General features: G+C 56.0%; 1 protein-coding gene across 1 annotated transcript in view; it reads left to right on the top strand.

Annotated features, from left to right (window-relative positions):
• Positions 1-15018, top strand: part of SHC3 (SHC adaptor protein 3) — a 93583-nt gene that overhangs the window by 48975 nt on the left and 29590 nt on the right. The window contains exons 3-7 of the mRNA XM_046023073.1: positions 1111-1174; positions 3419-3538; positions 5988-6041; positions 9832-9883; positions 13231-13357. Of these exons, the coding sequence (XP_045879029.1) occupies positions 1111-1174; positions 3419-3538; positions 5988-6041; positions 9832-9883; positions 13231-13357 (417 nt within the window). The remainder of the gene's footprint in view (positions 1-1110; positions 1175-3418; positions 3539-5987; positions 6042-9831; positions 9884-13230; positions 13358-15018) is intronic.

Here is a 15018-nt window from a genome sequence, read left to right as displayed (position 1 = left end):
TTAAGACCATTGTCTTGTGGTGGCATTTCTTTTTCTAGACAGTAGAAAATCATTTCAAGAAGTATTTAGCGTTGAAAGCTTGCAGAATGTTTCTGAGGACCCACTGTCTTGTCATTTGGCATGTTCAGATCCCTGTTTATTTCTTTCAGTTCTCTTACTATTTTGTCCTTCCCCCATGAGCAAGGTGAGGTGTTCATGGTCACCCAGCTCCTTTCTGGGCTCCTGACTTCAGAGCCACCTCTGGTCTATCCCTGTCACTTCCCACTGAGGCCAGCTCAGAGAGTCACCTATTTGTTTTCACGCACCTGCCATCGGCCTCGTCCTCCCTACTGTAGGCACCCCGTCCCCCACCTCCCGCATCTGGACTGGAGCAGCCTCCGTGTGTTGCATTCCTCTGCTCCCCACTTCCCAGGGTGTCTTGCCCCGGGAGACCCCCAGGCCTTCCGTCACGCCCCCTATACCGAGGAGTCTCCATGCCTCCATTCCTCAGGGCAGTGCCCAGCACATAGTAGCTGCTCAGTAAATGCATGCCTGGGGGAGCTGCCCTGCACAGACCCCATGTCTGACCTAGCTGTGTCCTGCTGGAGCGCCTCCCCTCCCTCAGCCACAATGGATCGATGCTGACCCATTGCAGTGCTTGGACAGGTCTGGGCCAGGACCGTGGTCTTGAAGGGAACACCAGGAGTTCCCATCTCTCTCAGAAGCCATCACAGGCGGGAGGGAGGCCTGTGGCCCAAGGGTCGTGGCCCGTCAGCTCAGACACGGATGTCACACAGGTTAGACGCCTGACAGTTATCCTCTTGGGAAACTGTCCGGGTACCGGTATATTAGATGGAATCCTAACCAAACGTACAACAGAAGAGTGTGGCCTCGGTACTTGTCACACTGTCAGGATGCGTCCCCAGCACCAGAAGAGCACGGGCGCTGCCCGTCAGAGGTTCAAGATGACCTATTCATTCGAGGGGAACTGAGTGACCCCTGCAGGGCGGCGGGCTACTGTCTACGCTGAGTGCACAGCAGATGTTTTCCCTGGGGACGTGTGCGTGTGGTCTCTGGGTCACGGAATCCTGATTAATGTGACAAATGGATCTCTCTTTCTGCCCCCTTAAGGGAAGCCATCAGTCGTGTGTGTGAAGCTGTCCCTGGCGCCAAAGGAGCCTTCAGGAAGAGAAAGGTACTGTGCCCCACGTCTTCTCCCTGCGTGACACCATTAGTCACACCCCACCCATCAGGGCACCCTTTCACTGCCTGGCTCTTGGCACTTCTTTTCTTTTCTTTTTTTAAAGATTTTATTTATTTATTTGACAGACAGAGATCACAAGTAGGCGGAGAGGCAGGCAGAGAGAGGAGGAAGCAGGCTCCCTGCTGAGCAGAGAGCCTGACGCGGGGCTCGATCCCAGGACCCTGGGATTATGACCTGAGCCGAAGGCAGAGGCTTTAACCCACTGAGCCACCCAGGTGCCCCGCTCTTGGCACTTCTAAAACAACAAGAACTTGGGGCCCCCTGCCATGCACTTGGGTGTCACTGGCCGACCCAAGTCAGCACCGCAGTTGCACCCTGTGGACCTAAACCTGCAGGGAGTGATGAGGACAGACGCGTGAGACAGGGCCCGAGCTGCTCTAAGCACTTACGGACCTGAATTCACTTCACTAGAGCGGCTTTGTGACAGATGCTGTGCTGTGCCGGTACATGAAACCAGCGGCTCTTGGGGCGGCGTAAGAAGCACCAGAAGTCGTGTTTGCCAGTTTCCACGGTGTGTGTACTCCGCCTGGCCGATTTCAAGCTCTAACGGGAATCCCTGAAGACGTGCTGCCGCACATCGATGCACAGGGTCCCACCTGGTGCCCGGGCGCCGTGGACACGAATGCCGGAGTGCACCACACGGGTCCCACCTGGAGCCCAGGGGCCATGGACGCGAATGGCCAGAATAGCATAGACGACCATTAATGTAGCAGAAACAGCCAGAATGTGACGGGTTTTGAGTACTGTTTTTTGTTTTTTAAATGCAACTTATTTCATTGTAAGTTTACAGAAATTAGTTTTTCACAGTAGCTGCCTTTAAAGCCCAGCCTATAAAATTCCTGCAGATGTAAGTGTTGTCTCTCGTTAGCTGGTATTACCCAGAACACTTGGATATCCCCACGTTACAGATGGCATAAACAGAGGCACAGAGAGAGGAAGCCACAGTGTGCGTAGGTGGTCGGCTGAGCTCAAGCCCAGGTCACTCGACTCTTTCACTCCGAGGTGGTTAGACCAGCAGAGAAAGATGAAGAGAAAGCTCAGAAAAACTCCCCGGGTAGAAGTCTAGCAGGTGCCTAACCACGTACCCACTGTTGGGCCTGTCTACACCTACACTCCATCCGGGGAGCCTCTCTGCAGTCTCCGAGTCTGTCCTGAGGCTGAGCTTTGCAGGCGGGTGGCGTGTTTGCCCCTGCGACTCCCCGGGCTGCAGGCGGGTTTTGTCATCCTGGCTTGGGGACATTGGTGAAGCCACAGGGCAGGGGGTTGTGGGCGGAGAACTCTGGATCGTGAACCTGGCACACAGTCACTAGGAGGCGCCTGATGGCTGGGCTGGGGAAGCTCCCCTCTCAGAGCCCCTCGAAGGTGGTGGAAGTGAGGCACGTTTCCGGGATCCACCCCTGGTGTGACTTAATCAGAACTGGGGGCGGAGGGGGTCTCTATTTTCAAACAGCAGGGCCTGCCTGGCGAAGGGCTGGCGTTAACTGGGGTATCAGAAGAGGACACATGCTAACCTGAGAGGGAAGGAGGGTCCGTGGGCCCTGGAGGGAGGCCGGTGTAGGCAGTGCCTGGGGGAAGGGGCTTGGTGGGAAGACGCCATCCCTCAGGCCCTGTGCAAAGGACCCTCACTTAAGCTGAGTCAGGTGGCCCGTCTTTGTGCTGACTGTGGGCCCAGCAGATTCTGCCTCTTGTGAGCTCTGCCTGGAGGAAGTTCCGGCCAGTGGGCTTGTGCCCCACACCCCACAGCAGCGAGCCGTCTCCAGACTCCCCAGGACGCTCTTCGCCCCCTGCACTGGGCCCTCCTGCTCTGGCCCCGAGTCCTTAACTCCCGGTGGGATGACACCGATTTCTGGGCCTCACAGTTGCGGGCTCCGGTCTGTGGCGCTTGCCCCAGGCTCAGGACGGACAGGAGACGCATCTGCCTGTGCCGACATCCCGCGAGCGTCCTCACCCCGGTGTGTGCGCTGCAGCTGTTACCGCTCCCGCTGCTGCTGCAGAACTCGTGTGTTGGTGTCAGACCCCTCCCCACCCCAGCTCATGCGGGGCACAGGCTCCTTCCCGAGCCTCTGAGCCTCAAGGGGGCGGGAGGGTGGAGGTTTGGAGGTGTGGCCCACAGGAACCAAGAGAGGCTGCGATGACTGGAATCAAAACCTAAAATCCCACTGTTTGATTTCACAGCCTCCCAGCAAAATGCTGTCCAGCATCCTGGGCAAGACCAACCTCCAGTTTGCGGGGATGAGCATCTCGCTGACCGTATCGACCGCCAGCCTGAACCTGCGGACGCCCGACTCCAAACAGGTGTGTGGGTGCTCGGCGTCCCGCCCCCAGCCCCACGAGGGGCGTGCAGGGCAGAGCACGCTCGTCTGAAACCTCCACACACCGGCACACCGTACCCCTCCTAAGGTTGCCAACAGAATACAGAATTTCTCTAATTCTTCTGTAAATGACATTTTCCTGGAGGGTAATGTCTGAAGTCATGGCCCTACCTGCCGGGTAAGGAGAGGCGTGTGTGTCTGCCATGGGTAAGACGCTTGTAGGCACAGGGGCGTGAGCTCTGCTCGGCCCGGGCCTCCACAGTGGGCAGCGTGAGCTGGGAGCCGGTGCATCCACACGGTGAGAGACGGGCCAGCCCCAGGCCTCCGAACAACCCTCCCCGACTCTGGCTGTGTGTTCCCAGGGGTGCCCAGGGTCACCTCTAAGTTGCTATACTTAGATCTGGATTTACTGATTTCAGCGTTCCCCCAGTGAGCGAGCAGCACCCCAGCTTCATTCATTCGTCTGCCCCGCACCTGAGGCGTTGAGATAAATTCTAGATCCAGCATAGAAATGAGAGGCAACATCTGGGCTTTGTTTTGATGCCTCCCCTTCCCGCCCTATAGATAATCACCGTCTTTAACCCTGGTCCACCGACCGGGGGGTAACTGTCATTTAGTGGTGGGCTAGGAGGGTTCAGAGGGCTCAGCCTTTCTCTGGGGCTGTCTCGGGGCTGAGCACCTGCGACCCAGGCTGCAGAGGCCCTCGTTCCGCACAGCAGCAGAGGACGGAGGGTCCCCTGGGCCCTGAGCCACGAGTCCCTATTCACGCTTCCATGGTGCATGGCTGCTCCAGGTTTCTAGGGATGCTCAGGCCATGCCCTCAGTCCTGTGGGACACGTCTCCAATCCCCTCTTCTCCCTCAGCCCTCCCTCAAAAAAGGAAACTGAGGAAGAGCGGAAAGGATGGGGGCTGGTCAGCCATGTCCTGTCCTCACTGTCTGTGGAGGATGGGTGCGGGGCTGGGCTCAGAAGAGGGGGGGGCACCCTCCCGGACGACAGGACTGCGGCCCAGGATGGCTGGCGCGTGTCCCAGCCACATCTCCTGGCTCTCCCGTGACGGAGTGTGCGCGGGCTGGCCTCACTGGTGCTCCCGCCCCATGCAGAGTGACCAGGAAAGGGCCCGGTGCTCCCCTCTGCAGAGCGCTCGGAGAGGAGAAGCACCAGAACCCCATGAGGATGGAAAAACCGCTCGCGGTTCACCAGCTCCAGAGCTGTTGCTCTCCATTTAATTTCCATCTCACCCCAAGGGCTGAGAACAGCCATGCAGTAACGGTCAGGCATAGTGGCGACCATAAATGATTTCCATTTCTTCCCGAGTCCTAACATCCACGTCAATTCCAGACCCCAGTATGAGAGCTGCCTCGTGAGCAAAAACTACGCAAAAATCAACACCTTTTAGAAGTTTATCCCCACTTGGGGATTGCTGCTGGTCGTTGCCGTCCTGGGGGCTCCTGCCAGGGGACGGGAGGCACGAGGGTTCTGGAAGGCTGCGCGCAGCTGCAGGGGGTAAGACCGAGGGGCTCCGCAGGGGCTCCAGGCCCAGCCTCGTTTCTATCCAGTTACCTGCTCATGTCTTCCTAGATCCCAAGCGGTTTAGCAAGTGCCAAGGAGGCATTTTAAACTGTCTGATTTTCTCTCAGCGCAGTCATTGTCGTGGTTGGAGAGTTACTGGAGTGTGGCTGGGAGGCCCCCGGGATGGTGGGGTGTCGCCTCTGTAATTCCCCGCGCCTGCTGCGGGGGCCCGAGGGGCCATCCAGAGAGAACGCTGGCGGTGCTGGCGTGGGGGCGGGACCACTCTTTCCATCCCTGGAACTTACTTCGGGGTCATTACATTGCCTTCAAAATGATAAAAATAGTGATAGAAACAGCAGGGAAAACTTTCGTAGCTTTTTCAATTTAGGACAGCTTCTAATTTACTCAGCGTGTCCTGAATCCCACCGCAAGCTGCCATTTACGATGCTAATGGGAATGTCCCAGTTTAACATTAACTTGGAATGTCCTCGCTGGCCTTTCAATTGATCCCATTGATTCCTGGCGCGCCCGAGACGGTCCCACGTTTGACGCGGGCTATCTGATTTGTACACATGTGGGATTCAAGCAGGTGACAGGTTCCCCTCTGTGCTCGCTGCGGGTCTGGGCGGCAGGCCGCGTGGGTCTCTGAAGACAGACACCGTGGACGTGTCTCGGTGTGGGGGTCAGAGACCCCCAGTGCTGCCCACGGTCCACTGTCGCCCCTGGGCCTCAGGCTCCCCATCTGTGAAGTGGGCATCCCTCCTTCCTCTCTTGAGGGCTGCCGTCAGACCCACGTGACCTGGTTCTGGCTGAGCGGCTGGACCAGCAGCAGCTGTGTTGGGAAAAGCCCACTACAGGGGGCCGCTGACCAGAGTTGTGGGCCGGGTGCTGATGACGTGTCTCGTTTCTTGTTCTGGGCAGATCATCGCGAACCACCATATGCAGTCCATCTCCTTCGCGTCAGGGGGAGACCCGGTAAGTGCCCGCACTGGGAATGCCCCAGAAGGGGCCTAGCTTCAAGGGGTGCCTCTTAGCACATGCCTGGGAAGGGTAACTGGGATGCCAGCTGCCCCCTGCTGATTCCATGAGCTCTTCTTGACAACCACCAATTTTCATTTCATCAGCCCAAAGCTGTCAAAAATCTTCCAAATGTTGGCTTTGTGAGGGTTTTCTGAAGAGCTCATGGGACCAACCCCAGGCTCCGAGTCCTCAGGGTTTCCCGTCTGGTGACTGTGAGTCCTGCCTCGTTCCTTTTTTTCCGTTGGGCCTCCTCGAGGGCCTTCTGATTTCCTATTTGAAGTCAACTGGAAGGCTGTGAATTTACTTAGTCTGGTTTATTCATAGATGTTTGGAATTAGAATTTTTCTCCCCAAATTTAATGCTGTCATCTTACTGGTTTGCTTTGCCAGCAGGGAAGGAGGCAGAGAGAGAGAGCAGGATGAGAATGTTCTATTTTTGTATTTCTTCTTTCATTAAGAAGGTGGGGTCACAGGGAATTTGCTCCCTACATTTGGTCAGGAACACTACGAGGTGGTATCCGCACTCAGTTTTGGGGTCATCAGAAAGCCTCCACTTCCTTCTTTTCCTCCTCCTCCTCTTCCTCCCCCAGAGCCAGCATCGGCTCTAATCGACTTACAGGTGCTCTAACTGCTGGCCCAATATGATGCTTGGGGCCACAGCTTCTGAAATTTGGGAGGCGACCCAGCTTGGAAAGTAAGAGGAAGAAAGAGAACACAGCTGTGGCAACAGATTCATCCAAGAGCTTGTCTTAAACCTCATCTAATGCTGATATCAGAAGTGGACACACAGAGATGGAAAATTCTGGAAGCCAAATACACTGGCTTGTGTTAACATTGTGTTACTCTCCAGGATGAACACAGGCTTATGAGCTGCTCTCATATTTCCTCATCATCTCATCATTTAAAAGGAAAAAAAGGAAGCATTCAGTGATGCTTAAAGAAATTCATAACATTTTTATATTTTTTTCTGATGCAGAAAATGTCACTAGGAGGACCATAAACCCAGTTACTTTCTACTGTAACCAATCAAATACGAGTCCGTGCTGTGCATGAGTTCCCACTCCAGACCAGTCTGTCACCATTATAACTGGTGGACGTTTGAATAAAACTAACAATTCCAAATTGTATTCCTGGTTTTGCCACTAAGTGTGTATCTGTTTACTACTTTGTGCTTTGGTTTACCCAGTAAGGAAACAGCATTTTGAAATATCAATTAAGACAGTGAAAACACTGTTAATCCAAATGCCCCAAGAGGCGCACTATAGTTTTAATCTACTGTGATTAACAGTGTTCCAAGGCCCCTGAGGAGTGTCAGAATGCCGGCCAGGCTCAGAAAGTCTAGGGGAGCAGGAACGGGGACAGGATGGGCACAGGACAGGCACCTGGAAACCCCATCTCGGAACCTGAGCTGTTCAGTGTGTGGTTGTGTGATGTCTAGAACAATGTTCTGAATAACAATACACACCCTCCCCACGCTGAGCCAGAAAATGATCAATATGGACATTAGAAGAGCTCTGCTCTGGGTTCACCACAAACCGTCTGAGGCACAGGACACGTCACAGCTCTTTCCTGGCCTTCCTTCCCCAGAGCAGCATTTCTCAGACTGGAGTAAGGATTTCAAAAGAAGAATTTCCTTGCAAATGCCTCTAGTGCTGACTCAGATGGATTTTGTAACGCAAATATGCACAAATATAAATCCAGTATTGATTCCTGTTTTGACTTCTTATTGAGCGCTAGACCCCAATCCAGTCCACTTTCAATACTGATAAACACAATAAAGCCGACAACATTCAAAGTTACATTAATTTCCTCTGATGGATGGTTTTGCTGACGCGGGATCTCTGCTCTCAGCGTGCCTCTGGGACCGGCCACCGCGGTGCAGGATCCTTCAAGGTCAGCAGCTCTCCACTCCCTCAGGCGCCTGGATGACTCAGTCCTTCCACTAATATATGCTATTCAAGCAAGCCCTTCAGTGATACATCATTATGTGTAAATGTGACGTTCATTGCTCGAGTTGGGGCAAAAGCATCTAGCCTGAGTGTTCTTTTTCCTCCAGTTCTTTACAAACCTGGCACCTGTAATATCGGAAACCCGACAGACAGCCTTGGCGCTGACATCGCACCCAGAACTGACACCACAGTGGTCATTCGGATGATCCTGCATATTCGTGTCTTAACTTTTAAGATTACCACGGAAATGAAAACACGAATTAAAAAAAACTCTGATGCTTCTCAAACAAGGGGGAATGTACCTGCCCAGCTTCAGGGTTCCACGGATCTCAGACTGAGAGCACAAGGGCGGTCATAGGACCCTTTGCGACAGCCCCTGAACCCATGAAGAACATTTGTGGCTCCAAGCTGCAGATGACTTCAGATCCCAACCAGATCTTCCTGGACAGAAATGACCGGAAGCCAGGTCCACATCCTTTCCAGCTCAGTCTAAGAATATACCAGTGGGCAGTGGTCAGAGCAGGCGGATGGAACAGTGTAGGCAGGCTGCACGCCAGTCATGTCAGAAGCTGCCGGGAGAGCCTTCACTGTGAACTCTGGGAAACGGCATGCGGACAAGGGCCCAGCCCCTCGCACCACCTGCAGGGGGGGCTCGTAACCCCTGCACACCCTCACACGCTCTGTCCTCACCCCTCCCATCAGAGCATTTTCCTGGAGCACCGCAGAGAGAGAGAAGGCGGGGTGTCCTGCCCACAGAGAGAAATAACGGAGGAGCTCACGACACAGAATCTGTCAGATGCTGAACTCAGCGGGAGCTCATCGTTAACTCTGGCGCCTTCGAAGCAGTGACATTTGGGAAGTATCTGCCAGAATGGGTGAACCTTTACCAGTTGCCCCCCGAGACTTCTTTGAATGCTGCAAATGTCATCTTTGCAAGGACGACTTTTCTGTTTTGAAGAATGAAGAGAATTATGTTTCCTCAGCTGGTTTAGAAACGAAAACCCCCGTGGCGGCCCCAGCCCACTTTTGAGTTCAGAGTGTCCTCCGTGCTGCCTAGCGCCTCGCGTGTCCCCTGGAACAGCCAGACTACTCCACGGAGCTCGTGTGTTGGACCGTCTTAGAAGGATTCAAATTACTGCTCTGGTCTGGGAAGAAAAGAGCATCGCATCGCATCCACCCAGGGAGGCATTTGCCACCAGCGCCTGGTTTCCCCGTGGCCTCTAGCCCAGCAGCACCACATCAGCTGGAAATTTGTCAGAAATGCACATTGGGGGCCTCATCTCAGACCCACAGAATCAGAAACCCTGAGGTGGGCCCCACAGTCTGTTTCCACAAGCCCCAGGACAGCGGCCGCGGCCAGGTCGGACCGAGGATGGCCGCTGGGCAGAGCTGAGGGCCGGCTTGTCAGCCTCCCTCGTAGCAGAACAATCGGGGAGCCTCAGCACTTCCTCCCATCCGGTCCCGTGAGGTCAGCTTATCTGGAGTTGGGCCTCGGGCATCATTGCTGGTAGCGCCCCTTGGGGGTCCAACACGCCGAGAACGGGGTGCCCGTCCAGTCCCTGCTGCCGGAGGCCGGGCACGGACAACGGTGTCAGCGTCAGTGCGAGCTGGGGTGACCGCAGAAGCTCAGGCCCCGCGGCTCCGGCCGCGTCAGACTCCCCGTCTTGGGAGGTCCAGGGATTCCTGCCCACAGAGGCTGGAGGAACGCGCCTGACCAGGCTGTCTGCGTCCCGAGCGGGTCTGCGCCCTGGTGTCTGGCTGTGACTAGTGACGGGGTGTCCCGTTTCTCTTTGACAGGACACAACAGACTACGTGGCATACGTGGCAAAAGACCCCGTTAACCGCAGAGGTAAGCGGCGCCCGAGGCTCACCGTCTCTCGCTCACGTACGGCCCGCCTGACGCCGGGCACCAGGCGCTCCTCATCTCCGCACCCTTCGCCAACGTGAGCGCGCGTCCCGTTGTACTGCTACCGACCACAGAGGTTTGTGGCAGGCCGGTGTGGCGGCATAGGTGGCCGGGCTGGGAGGCCCTGGACGACCGTGAGCATCAAACACGCAGCTGCTCGCGGGTGGCTGCAGCTTGGCGCACCCGCACTGCACATCGCAGAGCCCACGCGGGCCCTGAACCACGTGGCCTCCGTAACACCGGGGCCCCTCCACAGCCCGCCTGCCCTCCCACCCAGCTCCAGCTCCGTGGCCAACTCCGCCATCCCAGAAGCCTCCGTGGCCCTGCACAGTCCTGGGGCTCCGGGGCGAAACTCACTTGCCGTCCCCTCACAGCCCGCAAGGCTGCCAGGGCCTCGGACACAGGCTGGATGGGGGATCTGAGGCATTTGAGCACTTTCCATCCTCCTAGACCCTTTATTCCTAGACCCTCCACACCCACAGCCCCATTCCTTCGATCACGGACAAAGGCCAAGCCCCATCCATGGGTGCTAACGGCCGGGGGGCAGGCGAGTACCCGCGCTACCCTTGAATACAGGTCATCCCACAGCCCGTGCGTAGAACTGGCGGAGGAAGATCGCAGCCGGCGTTTGTGGCAGTACAAAAGGGGCGTCCCCCACTGTGCCCGGGTCCCCTCTCCTCCCACCCCTGACCCAAGGTACCACCTGTTAATATTTCCCAGTTTGCTTTACAGGACTTTTATCTACGCACATACACATACGTTCTCTGGTGTTAAAACTCCAGTGTGACTGAGATCCTAGCATTCCATTCGGCCCCCTCCCCCATGCTGTGTCTTGGACACGTTTCCACGACAGCCCACAGGGAACAGGTTACTGTCTGTGAGGTGGCGCCCTAGGACGAGACGTATCTGCCAGGTGCACCACCCCCTGGGGGTCCGTGTACAGACTCCTTCCCTGTTCTTAACCCCGATGTAGGGCGGCGCCTTCTACAGGCATTTGCAGGGAGGTTTGCTGGTGGGTAGGTCAGTGTACCTTTCAAGTCACCACCCAGTCTGGCAGTAAAAATCTGCGTTCCCATCCAAGTGCGTGAGGGTGATTTTCCATCCGTCCTCCTCCTGCCCTGGGTTAGTCCGCAGAGGTGTGGCAGGGCCGCCTGCCTTCCTCCAAGTCAGAGATGACGGGATCTTACGGAGTTAGCCTTCCTCTCCCCTAGCTGGAGGTGTCTGGGGGTGCCCATAGGTGAGTGCGATTGTCAGAGCTGAACCACAGGGCGGGTAATCACAAAGCTTTGTGCTTAGACGAGGAGGAGGTATGGGTGGTCTTGATGAGCCCCCCGAGGGGGACCGCCCCCAAGGCCCCTCGCCGAGTCATGGAGCTCACACCTCTTGACCTTGCCGTGGCTTCTCTGTGCTTGGGGGAGGGTGCCACACTAGCCTAGGAGAGGCTGCCTTACCGGTTCGCTGGGGCTCCTGCTCAGTACCCCATAACCCGGGCCAGGAGACCCGAGAGCAAGGCAGGGCCCCTTCCGAGGCCTGTAGGGGGACCCTTCCGGCCTGGCCTAGCTCCTGGAGGTGCCCTGGCCAGGCTGGACGTCCAGGCTGGTGGCCGCGTGGCCCCAGCGCCCAGTCTTCACGTGGCCTTCTGCCCTGAGTGCGTCTCCATCTGCACCTGGCCATCTGCTTCTAAGGCCTCTGGTTACCAGATCTTAGCCCCCCCCCGCCCCCATCTTCCAGCCTGACCTCCACTCCACGGCGGTTAAGTGCCTGCCGGTCAGACGGGTGTGAGATGACTTTCTAAGAGTTTGGCGAGCCCACCTCCGGGCCGCAGTGCATTCCTCATCTGTGCGGGGTAGCTGGACCTCGAGCCCGCACGCGCCCCTGATCTAGAACACCGAGCAAGGCGGAGGATGCGGATTTCCCAGACGACAGCATTGGCCGGAAACGGGGCTGGAGTGCCGGGCGGGGGGGCGGGTGTGCGGCTCCCTGGCGAGGGCTCACTAGTTCAGGGCTCTTCCCAGGGAGCACGGCGCCGGAGCGGAGCCCGGAGACGTGGCTTGGGTCGGCATCGGCAGGCTCTGCCGCTCTCTTGTACCCCACCGACAGGCCCTCAGCCAACGGGGAGCTTCCCCCGCAGCCCTGCCCCTTGCACATGTCCTCGGAGCCGACTTAAAGAAGGCTGCGCGCAGGCTTCCGGCTCCATGCCGGGTAGACTCGTGTAGACCAGCGGCCCCGCGGGTGGATCCAGCGATGGCTCTGCAGAAATCCTGTCCGTCCTTCACCATGCCTGCTGCTCTGCTTTTCAGAAGGAGGGGAAGCTGCTGAGTTTTGACCCTTCCCCAGCCTACCCATCTCCAAAGTGCCGACCAGGCAGCGGGTGCAGACCAGATGTGGGCGTGCTTGGCTGGAAACGGGCAGGTGGGGACCGGGGTGTCCCCCCCTCCCACCCGGGCCCCTGCCTCCTTACAGGCGGGAGGGCACCTGCACTCTCACCGCGTCATGCCCAACCGTGTGCCTCTAAGAGCGACGTACACGGCCTTGCTCTGTGTATCTGGGCTGATGTTTAATAAAAACCAATATCAACAATAAAAATAAAATAATAGCAATAATCAACAATAAAAATACAGCCAGCATCTGTGTCCTTGGGACACACGTCTTGGCCATCCCTAGCGTTCTCAAGGGCTTGCACCGAGATCTGGAATCACTATACCGTCATGCCACTCTTTTCAAGGTATCCTGTGTCCTCAGGGCACCCCTTCCCACCTGGGGGGGAAGAGAAGCCTGAGGCTCCCAGGATAGGCAGTGGCTGTCCGGGACTGTCTGGGGGAGCTCCACCGAGCCCGGCTGGCTTTGTGCAGCCAGAGGACAGTTTGGTGGTGTCGCAGATGCGGGGACAGCTGTCCCTGTGCAATGCTCAGGTCTCGTTCTTCGAGAGCTGGGTGAGGTCCAGTCCCAGGCCCATGGGGCCCTGGCGGGCCTCGCTTCTTGTTAGATCAGGTTCTCTGACCCATCAACGTTTCCTTCCAAACCCTGGTTCTCTCTGCTGGGTTCTGAGTTGGTATTTTATAGACTATTAAGAAATTCTTAAGAGCAATCCATCTGAAATTTAAAATGTTAAAATGTGTTTACAAATAGAACCGTTAGTTTAAGGGAGCAGAGCCGTTACGAGAGGCATCCCCATGCTGGCACCTTACAGCAGTGGCATGGGGACCGTCCGTGAGGAACATGCACCCCTCCCGTGGCCAAGCCTGGTGGCCCCGGTGTCTCTGACAAGCCTGTGCCACTTGTGTCCACAGCGTGTCACATTCTGGAGTGCTGCGACGGGCTGGCCCAGGATGTCATCGGCTCCATTGGACAGGCCTTCGAACTCCGCTTTAAGCAATATTTGCAGTGTCCTTCCAAGGTGCCCGCATTCCACGACCGGTGAGTAGTGCTGTGACACCCTTCACAGTGGCCTTTCTGTAGTTTACAAACTTTTCTCTCGACATCACTCAACAGGAGAAAATCACAAAACGACCTCCACAGGGTGTGGTCTGGACACACATGGTCAGTCACAGGGCTCCAGGCTCAGCGGCACCTGGCGGGGCCAGGCTGCGGCTCAGGAGCCCCACAGATGGAGGCCGACATATGGGTGATGCTGTGAATGTTGAGGAAAACATTTTCTAGAAACTATAGAGACGGTAGCCAAGGTTACAGGAATGCATTATGATAGGTTTCGTGCCATTTCCTCTGCAACCAGCTGAGGGTCCTGTGTGTCTCCTCCTTGTGTCTGCACGGCACAGGTGTCACATGCCTTTTCCTCGCTGTCGTAGTTAGCATGGCCATGACGCCCGGCCCCGCCTCAAGGCCCTGAGCTGGGGCGGCTTGGGGACTCAGAGCCTCCTGTGCCCTCGGCACGCACGTCCGTAGCCAGGGTGAGCCTCGGCAGCTCTCTCTGCGGGAACGGCAGAGCCTGACGCTCGTGTCTGATGAAAGAATAAACACGAGGAGTAAACCTTCTCCTTGGGAGAGATACCACCGAGCTCCTTGGGACAGAAGAGCGTTCAGCGCAGCACAAAACACCCAGAGAAAGTGACGACGGGGTCACAGCGATGGTCTGTCCTTGATTGGGCCTGCCTCCTGAAAGCCCCTTCTGATGCGTGTTCACCGTCCCTGAAACCTCATTTCTCCCGAGTTTGTTTTCCACTCTTGCTGCAATGTCTGCAGCCCCGCTTTGTGGCCTCCTCGTGGAGGCAGTGTCGGCTTTTACCGTCGTCATCACGAAGGCTCCTCTCTTCCCTCTGAGCGTGTTCCCTTTCGTGACTGACGCTTTTTTTTTTAAAGATTTTATTTATTTATTTGGCAGAGAGAGAGAGATCACAAGTAGGCAGAGAGGCAGGCAGAGAGAGAGAGGAGGAAGCAGGCTCCCCGCTGAGCCAAGAGCCCGACGTGGGGCTCGATCCCAGGACCCTGAGATCATGACCTGAGCCGAAGGCAGAGGCTTAACCCACTGAGCCACCCAGGCGCCTATGACTGACGCTTTTAATCCACTCTCTTATCTCCTGGGAAGTGGCTTTTAAGACACCCGTTGGGGAGATGCCTGGTAAGACCCCAATTTTTCCCAGTTAGTCAATTCCACGTCCCAGAATTCAGACAGAGTGTTTTTATACTCTTTATACACACCCATCTATCCATTAACTGTACACACTGAATAGAAATTTGGTAGTTCACATACTCCTCTGCCGATTTTAAGTTTTACATACAATGGGACGTAGTCATTAAAGGAGATTGGTATATGGGTATTACCGGAATAAATCTCAAAAATCTTAAAAGGAGTGAAAAAGTATAGGAAACATTTGTGGAAGTTTTTTGTTTTTTTTTTTTTTTAAGATTTATTTATTTATTTATTTGACAGAGAGAGAGATCACAAGTAGGCAGAGAGGCAGGCAGAGAGAGCGAGAGGGAAGCAGGCCCCCCGCCAAGCAGAGAGCCCGATGCGGGACTCGATCCCAGGACCCTGAGATCATGACCCGAGCCGAAGGCAGCGGCCTAAACCACTGAGCCACCCAGGCGGTTTTAAAGCCATAAATAAAATTGTGCATGTA

This window comes from Meles meles, chromosome 11 (genome assembly GCF_922984935.1).
Source record: "Meles meles chromosome 11, mMelMel3.1 paternal haplotype, whole genome shotgun sequence".
Lineage (NCBI taxonomy): Eukaryota > Metazoa > Chordata > Mammalia > Carnivora > Mustelidae > Meles > Meles meles.
The sequence above is the reverse complement of the archived record's forward strand: the minus strand, read 5'-3'. Positions and strand labels throughout refer to the sequence as shown.